We start from the raw sequence: 13,336 nt of genomic DNA on the forward strand, positions 1-13,336 counted from the left end.
AAACAGTGAGGAAATATGGAATTCTGTCTGTCCCCCTTCCCCCAAGGGCAGATGAAGTTTGTTCAGGGGGAGGGGGGTGGGTCCAATTGAAAACTTCAAAAATTGAGAAAGCTATGTTAGACAGGATTATTAAAGGTCAAGGTAGATTTGTTTTCAATTCACTCATGGGATGTGGGAATATCTGGCTAGGCCAACATTTATTATTCATCTCTAATTACCCTCTAATTAAGAATCAATCACATTGCTGTTGGTCAGGAGTCAATGAAGGCCACACCAGGTAAGGGTAACAGATTATCATCCCTAAAGGACATCAGTGAACCAAATGGGTTTTTCCTAACTATCAACAATGGTTTCATGATCATTAGACTCTTTAACTTCAGATTCTCTATTGAATTTAAATTTCGCCATCTGCCATGACAGGATTTGAACACAGGCCCCAGAACATTACCTGAGTTTCTGGATGAATAGTCTAGTGATAATTCCACTAGGCTATTGCTTCCCCTTAAATGAAGGCACACAGATCAACCATGATCTAAATTATTGGCAGAACCAGCAACAATTCCCTGATCTCTCCATGTTTCTAGTAGGTCCTCTCACAACCCCTTCCCCCTCCTAATTAGTGTCTCCCCTTCCCACATCATCTTTCAATCCTAAATAGTATCCAGCCTCTCTATCACTAGCCTTTCCTAACCAGGAATTCTTTTCTGCATATCCATCCCCTTGCCATGGCCTATATTTCCATTCCAGATATTCAGCAAGCCCTAATTCATCACTTGGATAGCAAAGTTCAAGTCCACAGCTCTCCCAAAGTTAGATTTTCTTGCAATGCCTTCTGTAGTCGTCCACTTTCCAGAGTACACATGCAGACACATTGCAATACCCACCACACTCTGCTGCCCTGGACTGTGGGCTCTGTTCTTCTTCCTCCCTCTGATTAATTTTCATGTCATGTGACCTTGGAAGGTTTCTTTTATCCATGCTGTCACTATTCTTTCTTCGATTGTTGCGAAGGTCTGAATATTGCAGGGCTGCCATTGAGAGCATGCCCTGGATGGTCTCTGCTGTGCTCGGAGATGGCAACCATTCTCTGAAATATCAAAGAAATTTGTTGGCTGTAGGTAATATTCTCTCATGGTCAGGCAGGTCACCCTCTCTCCAACTGTTTCTACAATCAATGTGAGTGGAAGAGCTGGCCCATATCGAATAATGGATTAGATTTGGGTGTGAGGGGTTGCCACGCTGAAGCAAATGATTCAGCTCCCTCCAAGCAAGGCTTTGTTTTAGAATTAAGCTCCAGAACCCATGAACATGCACAATATATTAGCTTCAGGATATGGGGCCATGAGTTTGTCAGTGAGGGAGGGCAAGATTGACAGTTGACAAGAGAAAAGTGAGGAGGACAACAGAGTTCTCCCTGTCAAGTTTTCATTTAATTTAACTGACATCAATTAACTAATAGTGAAAACAAAACTAAAGCAAATTTGAAAAAGCTTATTTATTGAATAATTATTTAATACATAGTACAATTTGAGTTAGTAATAAATCAGACTGGAGGGGATATGATTAGATGAAGAGAGATCAGAATTAAGTAAATCATTTAAGTTAACCTGCTAACAAACTAAAATGATGTTAGTTTTACGGAGTGATGATTTACTGGTGAGCATTTAAGTATTAGATTTCTCTCTTAATTCAGTTAAGAGGCTTCCTTAAATATTCATCTCATTTTCTTTTACATCTCAGTAGCCTCCGCTTTCACCACTCTCAAACACAGACTCATCGCGCAGATCTGATATCATCACAGTGACCTTCATTAGACTGAAGGTCACATGGACAGTATGTTTCCAGAGATGACCACGGGGCAACTTGAAAGGAAGGACTGGGTGACCACTAGATAGTCAAGGAGGAGCAGGAAAGAAGGTTGCAGTTTCCCTGAGTGCACCTTTGAACTTTGTGGAGGGTAATGATTCTGATGCAGAATGCACTCAAAGTCAACTTGACAACACCATGCTATTCAAGGGGTAGAGGAAGACTGGAAAGGTAATAGTAAGAGGGAGCAGGCAATTGTTGCTGAGGCCAAAGACATGATTCCAGCATAATCTATTGCCTCCCTGGTATCAGTGACTACAAAACATTGGAGAAGGTGAACAACTACTGATTACAACTATTGTGAACATTGCCACCAACAACATAAACCTGTAGGCAGGTTTTAGGGAGTGAGCAAAGAGAATATGAAATAGAATCTCAAGGTCATAACCTCTGGATTAAACATCGTGCCACACACAAATCAAAAATCAGGTGAATTTATGCTCTAAGCTTTAATTTGTTTTCCTAATTGTAACCTCTTGTTTTTCCTCTTCCTTCCTCATTGCATATTTGCGTCAGTGCACATGTTGCAACAATCAAACAAACAACACATTAAACCATACTTTTGATTTAACCCTGAAGAAATCATGTTGTGGGTCATTCAAAAATTGGACTTCACTATGCCAAGGGAAAAAACCCTGTCAGCTCTGCATATGGACAGAGGAAGAATCTGGACAATTTTCATCAAGGTTGCTAAAGGAAGCAGAGAAGAAATGTTGGAAGAACTTGGCATAATCTTCCCAGATGCTTTCCTTTCAGAGTTGGGGTGGGATTGGGTAGGGGAGGGGAGAAGCGGAGAATGAAAGGGAACAGTAGCCAAAGTTACAATAATATAAAAGACCTAAGGATGCTGAAAAGTTCTGAAGGGAGATCACGGGACTCAAAATGTTAACTCTGCTTTCTTTTCACGGATCCTATCAAACTTGCCAAATTTCTTCAACAATTTCTACTTTTGTAGCAAATGTTGCATTTTTTTTCAAACTACAATCCAAACAGCTAAACAATAATGAAAAAGAAAATAAAGCAACAAGAACTTTGAAAGGTTTGAGTTACAACAAGCCATTATGCATTTGGAAAAAGTGCATGGTATTTAACTGATCCAATTTAATTTTTTACATAAATTTGATGAAGGTGTGTTGACTGTATGGATTTCAAGAAAGCATTGTCAAAATTAACAAAATTGAGGTTCATTAGTGGTCAGATCTGCGTCAACTGAGATAAAAAATTTGGCCCAAGGATAGAAAACAATGAATCCTCAGGCCAAGCTGTACAGTTCCAACATCATCATACATAGGACAATGTGGGAAATTGCCACATGCATTCCAACTTCAAAAAAGGACAATATCCATCTGGATATTATAACCCTGGTCTATTCTTGATCAAAGTATTAGAAGGGACTGTCGACAATACTGTCAAATCCTAATCACTGACCCGCGTTTTGGGATCCGCAGAATCTACTTAGCTCCTGATCTCAATACAGACTGGCCTAAAATGGTAAAAGAGAAACACTGAACTCAGGAAGTGAGGTGAAAGGTGACATCAAGAAGTTGTAAATGACACTGAATATCCCCACATCTGATCTTATAATATAGAGAAAGTAATTTATAAGATAGTTGCCCTAGGACATCTGCAGTAATGTTACTGGGCTGAAGTACTTGGCCTCGACCAAACACAGCCATCTTCCTTTTTCTTGCTACTTTTTTTTTGAAACTGTAGAAAAGATAAGTAGTCACATTTGGGAGTAATTTCTAGACTTCATAACAGTTGCTACATAGTAGGACAGAATACACAGCTGAAAATTATGTAGACTGGAAAGAAAGATACTGTAATAATCTTCAGAACTGGCAAAATGGGTTAACAAGGGTAGCCTGGAAGAGCCTGGTAGTTCAGAGAGATAATTTAAGATCATTACTTTGAGCAGCACCTCATGTCAACCAGGGAACAGGTTCTTTTAGACCTGGCAGTGTGAGATAGGATAGGACTGATTAATGATCAGCAAAATAACCTTCACACCATAGTGACATGCCAGAATTTCAAATTTACTTTGAGGGCAAAAAGTATGAGCCTCAAACCAGTGCCCTATACTTGTATTTGTCTTTAATAAAGTTTGGGGACAGAGATTGGTGAATTTTGCAGTGTATCTTGTAGACCAAAAAGAACCTGAGACAGCACCTTCCAAACCCATAACTTCCATCTAGAAGGTCAAAGGCAGCAATATCACCACTTGCAAATTCCTGTCCATGCCTCTCACCATCCTAGCTTGGAAATGTCCTATCGTTCCTTCACTAGCACTGGGTCAAAATCCTCAGATTCCCTCCCCAATAGCATTGTAGGTTTACCCACAAGACATGGACTGCGGTGGTTCAAAGAAACAAGTCAGTACCACATTCTCAAGGGCAACTAGAGGTGGGCAAAAAAGGTTGGCCCATCCAGCGATGCTCACATTCCACAACTTAATACGAAAAAGTTGACTAACATGAACTGGTAACATCGGCTGATAAGAAAGACCAACAGAATAGTAATTCCTAGGTTAATTAAGTGTGCAAAATTTGTAAACTTTTATTTTGGCAAGAATAAAAATGCAACATATTATTTAAATCAAGCTATATTGCAGAACTTTTATGGTTCAAATATATCTGATATCTTAGTGCACTGACCACAAACATTCATGTGCAAGCATCGCAAGTGCTCAGGACAACAAATGGAATTTGGCATTTATTACAGGGGTATGAAAGTAGCTAAGCGCTTTCAGGGTTCTACTGGGCCTTAGATGGCACCAGAGGTATTTGCATAATTTTCTCTCCTCCTTTGACAAATGAAATAATATTAGAAACAGGTCACTTGACTGATTCTGAGCAAGATGAGATTATTTTCAGAGGAAACAAACATAAGAATAATAGTTAATGTACTGAAATATCTGATCCAAGAATATTGACATGGTAAATGCAAGGATGTTTCTTCTTCAAGAGTGAGGGGATATGTTGTAAAATTTAGGAGTGTTCCATTTAAGGCCAAAATGAGGAGAAACAATAAAGCTAATATTAATTTTTTTTTCAGAGAGTTATTTCTGTGTCAAATTCTCTTCCCAGAAGACCAGTGGATACGGCCTCATTAAACTTACTCAAAATCTGGTTTGACAGGTTGTTTAGATTAACATGGTGGTCAGTTATGATCTTACTCGATGTTGAGGAAAGCTACAGGGCTGAATGATTTAATTCCACTCCTAACTGCATTCTTGTACGGCGCTAAATTTAACTCCAACCTAGGCGTCCCCTAAACTATCAAATTTCCATTACAACTGCATTAATAAAACTTTGCAAGCCTACCGCTGTTCTTTGCACTACAGCATAAGATTTGGGATTGCATTCCTTTGAGATTCTATCACCTTCATTGGCAATTAATGTTGAACAACAGTTTGAGAGTATCACATACTCCCTGTAGATTCAGCACTGCTTTCCTCTAGGAAGTGTGTTGGTGAAGTTAATAACCACACACAATACTAAGTTGTGGTCCAACAGGTATATTTAAAAGTACAAGCTTTTGAAGTGCTGCCCTTTTGTCAGGTAGCTAGCAGAATAGCAATTTAGAGCAAAAGATCATGGTGTCATACAACTGACATCATGTCTTGTACAAACCTAATTACGTTTAAGTCTTGAATCACTTAGAATGGGGATGCAAGTTTCAATTGATACATATGTAAATCTCAGAACTTCTTTCAAATCACAGTCCTGAAATAACTTAAGGTTTTATATTTTTAAAAAAGTGGTATCTCAACTCAGATAATGCATTAAACGGGTGATGTTAGAGTCTGTCTGTATCCCAACATTGAGTCAGACTCATTTTTTTTCCAAAGTAAGAATCTATAAAATGTCACATGCACCGACTGCCGACAGATTGTGTGCTTTCAGAATAAAGTTGAATGTATCTGCAAATGCCCACAGATATGTGTGTGTGTGTGTGTGTGTGTGTGTGTATGGGAGAGGAGGAAAGAGAGTGAGTGAAACAGAGTGAGAGCGCGAGAGTGTGTGCGTCTGTGAGAGAGTGGTGGGGTAGGGAGAGAGTGTGTGCACACATGCATGAGTGTGATGCAGTATATGCCTGAGAGAAAGAGCATGGATATATGTGTGCGTGTGCACACAGAGTGTATATGTAGTGGGGTCATCTACTTGTTAATCTGAATTCTGGTTAGTTATGAGATGACAACCTCCAAGAACATTCACGATCCAAGAAACATTCAAACACCCAAATGCTCTGCAGTGAATCCACCTGCTTCATATTTTGCTCTTTTAAGCCAACACCTAATCGCTTTTCACAAAGTTCTTTTGGATCTGGTCTCTCAATCCTTTCTGTCAATATGTCAGGAGCTCCTCTCCCCTCTGCTAATTATCTATTTATCCTATCAAAACTGCATAGCAATGTTCAAATTACATCAAAAATTCTCTCAACCTTTCTGCTAAAAGAGCAGTCCCAGTTTAGAGTCTCCCATCATAACAGCGATCCCATCCTCACCTCTCAACCGTGCTGTCCTTCTTGCAACGCTTCAGACTTGTCCTGGGCTTATCTAGCACTTGCTGCGACCCCTCAGCCTCTGACTGGATTGTCAACCCATTCTCACTTCCAGATGACTGATGGGATTCCTTGCTTCCAGAATCTGCTCTCTAAAATAAAAAAAAACAATATTAATTGTAGAAGTGACAAAGCCTTGCTTGTCCTTAGACTGTACCAAGTTAACAAATTAACTTTTACTTATTGTTGTGGTTCTGTTCGCCGTGGATGAGTGCCATGCCTCTAGGAATTCCCTGGCTGTTCTCTGTTTGGCTTGGCCTATAATAGTGGTGTTGTCCCAATCGAATTCATGTTGTTTGTCATGGCACTCATCCACAAATTCTATCAACAGACACATCGACCTAGACCCTATATACCGGCCACTGCAGCGGACAGCAACTGACAACCGGAAGCGGCAGATTCAAACCACTATAAATGCCGGAGGAATCAGCACAGAAGCGCTTCACAGGACGCTCCCTAGCACTGAGGATGTCACCTAGAAAGGGGACGAAACATTTGCAACAAAAACTCCCAGCTCAGCAAACAGAACCACAACAACGAGCACCCGAGCTACAAACCTTTCACAAACTTTTAACTTTTACTTATAACAGCTTGTATTTATATTACACCTTTACAGGAGTAAAACATTGCATCACAGGAGTCTTTCAAATAATCTAGAGGTCCAAGCTAATGCTCTGAGGACACAAGTTTAAGATCCCACTATCGTGGCTGGTGGAGTTAAACACAATTCATAAAATCTGAATATGAAAGTTAGTTGTTACGGTATCAGTGAGGGTGGCTGTCACAGATTATCACAAAGACCCATCTGGTTCATGTGTATTCTTCAATGACTATAATTGAAAATTAGATACCCTTGTCTGACCTACAGGCAACTCAAGATTGACAGCAACAAGTGCTCTCAAAAATAACCTAGCAAACCACAAAGTTGCATCAAACCATGGTAAAGTCTGATAAAAGGAATTAAATTAGACAAGAACAATCCCTCCTGTCTGCTCCTGGCCCATATCCCTATTTTCCACTCATACAGTTATCCAAATGTCTTTTAAACATTGTACTTGTACTCACATCCACTACTTCCTCAGGAAGTTCATTGCATATACAAACCACCTCGGTGTAAAAAATTTGCCCCGATGTCTTTTGTAAATCTCTGTCCTCTCACCTTAAAAATGTGCCCCAATGTCTCAAAATCCCCCATCCTACGAAAAAGGCAACTACAATTAAATCTATATCCCTCATTAAATTATAAATGTCTATAAGGCCACCTCCCAATTTCCTATACTCCAGTGAAAAAGTTTCCAGCATTTCTTCATAACTCAAACCTTCCATATCTGGCAACATCCTGGTAAATCTCTTCTGAGCCCTCTCCAGTTAATAATATCCTTTCTGTAAGTGGGTCACCAAAACTGGACACTGTATTCCAGAAGAAGCCTCACCAATGTCCTGTACAACCTCAACATGACTTCACTTTCTTTTATTGGTCAGAGTACAGGAGTTGGGAGGTCATGTTGTGACTGTACAGGACATTGGTTAGGCCATTGTTGGAATATTGCGTGCAATTCTAGTCTCCTTCCTATCGGAAAGATGTTGTGAAACTTGAAAGGATTCAGAAAAGATTTACAAGGATGTTGCCAGGGTTGGAGGATTTGAGCTGTAGGGAGAGGATGAACAGGCTGGGGCTGTTTTCCCTGGAGCAGAGGTCGAGGGGTGACCTTATAGAGGTTTACAAAATCATGAGGGGCATGGATAGGGTAAATAGGCAAATTCTTTTCCCTGGGGTCAGAGAATCCAGAACTAGAGGGCATAGGTTTAAGATGAGAGGGGAAAGATATGAAAGAGACCCAAGGGACAACTTTTTCCACACAGAGGGTGGCACATGTATGGAATGAGCTGCCAGAGGAAGTGGTGGAGGTTGGTACAATTGCAACATTTAAGAGGCATTTGGATGGGTATATGAATAGGAAGGATTTGGAGGGATATGGGCCGGGTGCTGGCAAGTGGAACTAGATTGAGTTGGGATATCTGGTCGGCATGGACGGGTTGGACCGAAGTGTCTGTTTCCACTCTGTACATCTCTATGATTCTATTCAAAGGACTGAGCAATGAAGTCAAACATGCCAACGTCTTTTTTTAAATATATATTTTTATTGAAAAATAGATTTTTTTTAATGTTACAACAAACACAAACAATACAATTCAAAACAGTACAAAGAAAGTGCAAAAAAACAAAACTACACTCATGTACAAATGCATAAATCTATATTTTAAAAACCCAATTAAATAAATAACTAACAACCAACTAATAAATAATAATAATACTAATAAAGCTCAGCTCGACCATCGAAAGCACTAGTTTACAGACATTCTTGCATTCGCATTTTCCCCCAAATGGGTATTAGACTCAAAGCACAATTGTCACAGCTATATAAAAGCCCTTATTAGTCTGTGCCCAGTCAGTCCAAAAAGGGCCGCCAGGTCTTACAGAAGTTCAGTTTTATGGTACACCATACTTGTAAGGAAGGCCAAAGGCATGTGCTCCATAACTATCTTATGCCAGCCTGACAAATCCAGGGATTTTCAGACACCCAACCTAGCAGAATATTCTTTCTTGCACAGAAATTAAGAATATTGAAAAGTTTTTTCCTGTGCACATCTAAAGGGAATACACTGGGCAGACCAAGAAGAGGAGAAACAGGGTCCATCTCCACCTGCCCCCTCTGTTGCACCTACCATAGCGCTCTAGTATGCCCAGAGCCTGCGGCAGGACCAGAGGCAGAGGCAATGAGTGAGAGTGCCTGCATTCAATTTGCACTTGGGACACGTTGAAAATACTCCTGCTTTAAATTTTGATAAATGATCTGGAGCCAAGTGAACCCTGTGGAGAATCTTCAACTGTAAAGCATGGGTTCTATTGCAAATTGAAATCTTTCTCATGTTCTCCCAAATATCCTCCTATATCTGAGGAGATCTCAACACCCAACTCTCTCTCCCACACCCTACAAGGCCGTTTGGCCTTGTCCTATGGGACCACTCCCCAACAGGTGATAAAGGGTGCTGACAAAGTGTGTTCATAGCACTAAGGACCATCTGCCCTATGTCAGATCTATAGGGATCAGTTAAAAGTGAAGTCCTTTTTTGAATGAAATCCCCAATTTGGAAAAAACGAAAGAGGTGCCTGCTAGGTGACTCGTATTTCCAAGCTAACTGGTCAAAAGACATCCTTGTGTCACCCTCAAACACATCATCCAGGCAAGACAGACACCTAGCTGAAAATTTGTTGCTGGAAAAGCGCAGCAGGTCAGGCAGCATCCAAAGAGCAGGAAAATCGACGTTTCGGGCTTGAGCCCTTCTTCAGAAATGAGGAAAGTGTGTCCAGCAGGCTAAGATAAAAGGTAGGGAGGAGGGACTTGGGGGAGGGGCGTTGGAAATGCAATAGGTGGAAGGAGGTCAAGGTGAGGGTGATAGGCCGGAGTGGGGGTGGGGGCGGAGAGGTCAGGAAGAAGATTGCAGGTTAGGAAGGCGGTGCTGAGTTTGAGGGATTTGACTGAGACAAGGTGGGGGGAGGGGAAATGGGGAAACTGGAGAAATCTGAGTTCATCCCTTGTGGTTGGAAGGTTCCTAGGATGAAGATGAGGCGCTCTTCCTCCAGCCGTTGTGTTGCTATGGTCTGGCGATGGAGGAGTCCAAGGACCTGCATATCCTTGGTGGAGTGGGAGGGGGAGTTGAAGTGTTGAGCCATGGGGTGGTTCGGTTGGTTGATCTGGGTGTCCCAGAGGTGTTCCCTGAAACGTTCCGCGGCCTGTCTCCCTGATTAAGATGAGGGACACTGTAGCGGTTCCAAGACACTTAAGTTTGTTAAGTATTTCTCCAATGAATTCAGGGCTTTCCTAGACATTGAACAGGCTACTGGTCGAACCTGAATTATCCTCTGGGAAACTACTAAAGCTTATGCCAGTAGTTTGCACATTCTCCCTGTGTCTGTATGGGTTTCCTCTGGGTGCTCCGGTTTCCTCCCACAGTCCAAAGATGTGCAGGTCAGATGAATTGGCCATGCTAAATTGCCCATAGTGTGAGGTGCATTAGTCAGAGGGAAATGGGTCTGGGTGTGTTACTCTTCGGCGGGTCGATGTAGACTTGTTGGGCCGAAGGGCCTGTTTCCACACTGTAGGGAATCTAATCTAATAAAAAAATCCACAGAACATAAACACTACACAAATTAAAACTACTACAGTCAACAAACCTACACACCTATCAAAAACTATATACAACAAAAACCAAAAAACAAAACAACGTATAAAGTGTCAATGACACAAGATGGGGAATTCACATTCCGCTCAAAGGGGGCACCGACACACCCCAAAACCCTACCTCCCACCCCACTGTCAATCAATAGCCAGGGAATTTAAATACCTAAGCCAGGCTTAAACTGTCCATATATAGGTGTCTAGCCATCCCAACCATTATCTCTCTTCCTAGCTAGAGCCGCACCACAAACACAAGCAAAAAAAAAGTAAATAGAAAAAAGAAAGAATAACAATATTCCGGCGGCACATTGGCTCAGTGGTTAGCAGTGCTATCTCACAGCAACAGGTCCCAGGTTCGATTCCAGCCTTAGGTGACTGTGTGTGTGGAGTTTGCACATTCTCCCTGTGTCTGCGTGGGTTTCCTCTGGGTGCTCCGGTTTCCTCCCACAGTCCAAAAATGGGCAGGTCAGGTGAATTGGCCGTGCTAAATTGCCCATAGCAATAAGCATTAGTCAGAGGGAAATGGGTCTAGATTGGTTATTCTTCGGAGGGTCAGTGTGGGACTTGTTGGGCAGAAGGGCCTGTTTCCACACTGTAGGTCATCTAGTCTAATCTAATCATACGTACATAGGAAAAAAAGTAGTGAATAGTGAGCACCCCACCCATCCCCTGGTATCGCCTAACTTACATGTTAAAAGTAAATACCCTATCTGTTCCCGAGCATAATTTAACCCAAAATTATTATTAAAAAAAGGAAAAGAAAACCCCAACAAGACTTCTTTTCTTTTAAAAAAAGAAATACAGATATACCTAAACAATGCTATTAACTGTACATAATAAATTGCTCAGACTAAGTTAGTTTGTTCACAAAGTCTTATGCTTTTCTGGTGAGTCAAAATAAGTATACAGATCCATTAAAAGGTACTCCAAAGCACTGCTATGATTTGGCTATGGTGGTGTTTGACTGGGGAGTACAAAGTTAAAAATCACAATGCCAGGTTATAGTCCAATAGGTTTATTTGGAAGCACAAGCTTGGTCAACCACCTGACGAAGGAGCAGTGCTGCAAAAGCTAGTGCTTCCAAATAAACCTGTCGGACTAAAATCTAGTGTTGTAAGATTTTTAACGAAGCACTGCCATGTGCTTTAGAGAGTACTGGATCCCAAGCTCCCTCAAATCTTTTCTTGAAGCCATCATAGGATTTCTTTTCCAGATCACCACCGCTGAAAGATCCTGGAAAAACACGATCCTAGAGCCTTCATAAACTAAGGCCTTTGGATCCTTCCCCCTGGATTCTGGAAGCTTCCATGACTCTCTGCTTGTCACTATAATTATGGAACCGCACCAGGGTAGGGACAGGGCATTGGTCCAGACCTGGTCTCTATGCCGTGACCCAGTGAGCTCTCTCAATCTTCCCATTCCAACCTCCAAGTTAAGGAATTTCAGCAGTCAATCCTTAATAGAGTCCACTGGTTGTTCACCTTCCTTCCCCTCCAGCAGACAAACCATCTGAATATTTTTCCTCCTGCCCCTGTTCTCAAGATCTTCAACTTGATCATGCAAGTTATGGGTAAAAAGTGAGGTCTGCAGATGCTGGAGATCAGAGCTGAAAATGTGTTGCTGGTTAAAGCACAGCAGGTCAGGCAGCAGCCAAGGAACAGGAAATTCGACGTTTCGGGCCAGAGCCCTTCATCAGGAATGAGGAAAATTCGACGTTTCGGGCCAGAGCCCTTCATCAGGAATGAGGAATAATTCCTCATTCCTGATGAAGGGCTCTGGCCCGAAACGTCGAATTTCCTGTTCCTTGGATGCTGCCTGACCTGCTGTGCTTTAACCAGCAACACATTTTCAGCATGCAAGTTATGGACCTGCGTCTCCATGGCCTGAATCCTGTCCTTGGAGGAATCAGTCTCACCTTCCATCACAGTGATCCTGTGTTCAACCTCGTCCAACTCCCCCCCACCTCCGACCTCCGACCGCCGGGATTTCCCAGCCACTGTTCATGCTTCTACAGCATAACAAAGATCGGGGCCAGCTTGTACTTGATCTACTTACCCAGCACCTTGCAAGATTTCTTGAGCACCGAAACGAAGGCCTGGTAAGTAAGAGTCCCAGGAGCCTGTAGGTTGGGCTGCAGCCCTGAGTGAAGCTTCTTCGGCATCCTCGGTGGTCAAAAACACAGGTAAGTAATTTCTTATGACTTTCTAGGACTCTTAACTTTTTCAGAGTCTTAGATTACCACGATGACCTGTGTAGGGTGGGTTAGGACTCTGTCCTACCTGGGATGTGGTGCTGAGCTCAGCAAAGCAATCTTCCTAGATCGCCATCTTGGATCCCCCACCAACACCTTTTTAACCACCATGTCGATATATGATGCAAATTTCAACAAATTATGTACCTGAAACCCTAAGTACCACAGTTTTACAACACTACCAAGGCCCTACTGTTAATTGTTTAAGCTCTACCTTGCACTTATCCATGATTTGGAGGAGCCAGTGTTAGACTGGGGTGTATAAAGTTAAAAATCACAGAACACCAGGTTTATTTGGAATCCAACAGGTTTATTTGGAAGCACTAACTTTCAGAATGCTGCTCCTTCATCAGGTCGTTGTCAGAGTCCTAGGTTACCACGATGACCTGGGTAGGGTGGTTTGGGACTCCGTTCT

At 41.9% G+C, this 13,336-nt stretch overlaps 1 protein-coding gene across 4 annotated transcripts in view; it reads right to left on the reverse strand.

Annotated features, from left to right (window-relative positions):
- The window catches only part of LOC132825028 (lysine-specific demethylase 7B-like), a 97,362-nt gene that overhangs the window by 14,907 nt on the left and 69,119 nt on the right, over positions 1–13,336 (reverse strand). For 3 of the 4 annotated variants that reach the window (XM_060840031.1, XM_060840032.1, XM_060840033.1), the window contains exons 16-17: positions 6,373–6,521; positions 885–1,087 (exon numbers count right to left, since the gene is read on the reverse strand). In XM_060840031.1, coding sequence (XP_060696014.1) covers positions 885–1,087; positions 6,373–6,521 — 352 coding nt within the window. The remainder of the gene's footprint in view (positions 1–884; positions 1,088–6,372; positions 6,522–13,336) is intronic. The other variant, XR_009645739.1, reaches the window with a different exon arrangement.

Source organism: Hemiscyllium ocellatum, chromosome 19, assembly GCF_020745735.1.
Source record: "Hemiscyllium ocellatum isolate sHemOce1 chromosome 19, sHemOce1.pat.X.cur, whole genome shotgun sequence".
Classification (NCBI taxonomy): domain Eukaryota; kingdom Metazoa; phylum Chordata; class Chondrichthyes; order Orectolobiformes; family Hemiscylliidae; genus Hemiscyllium; species Hemiscyllium ocellatum.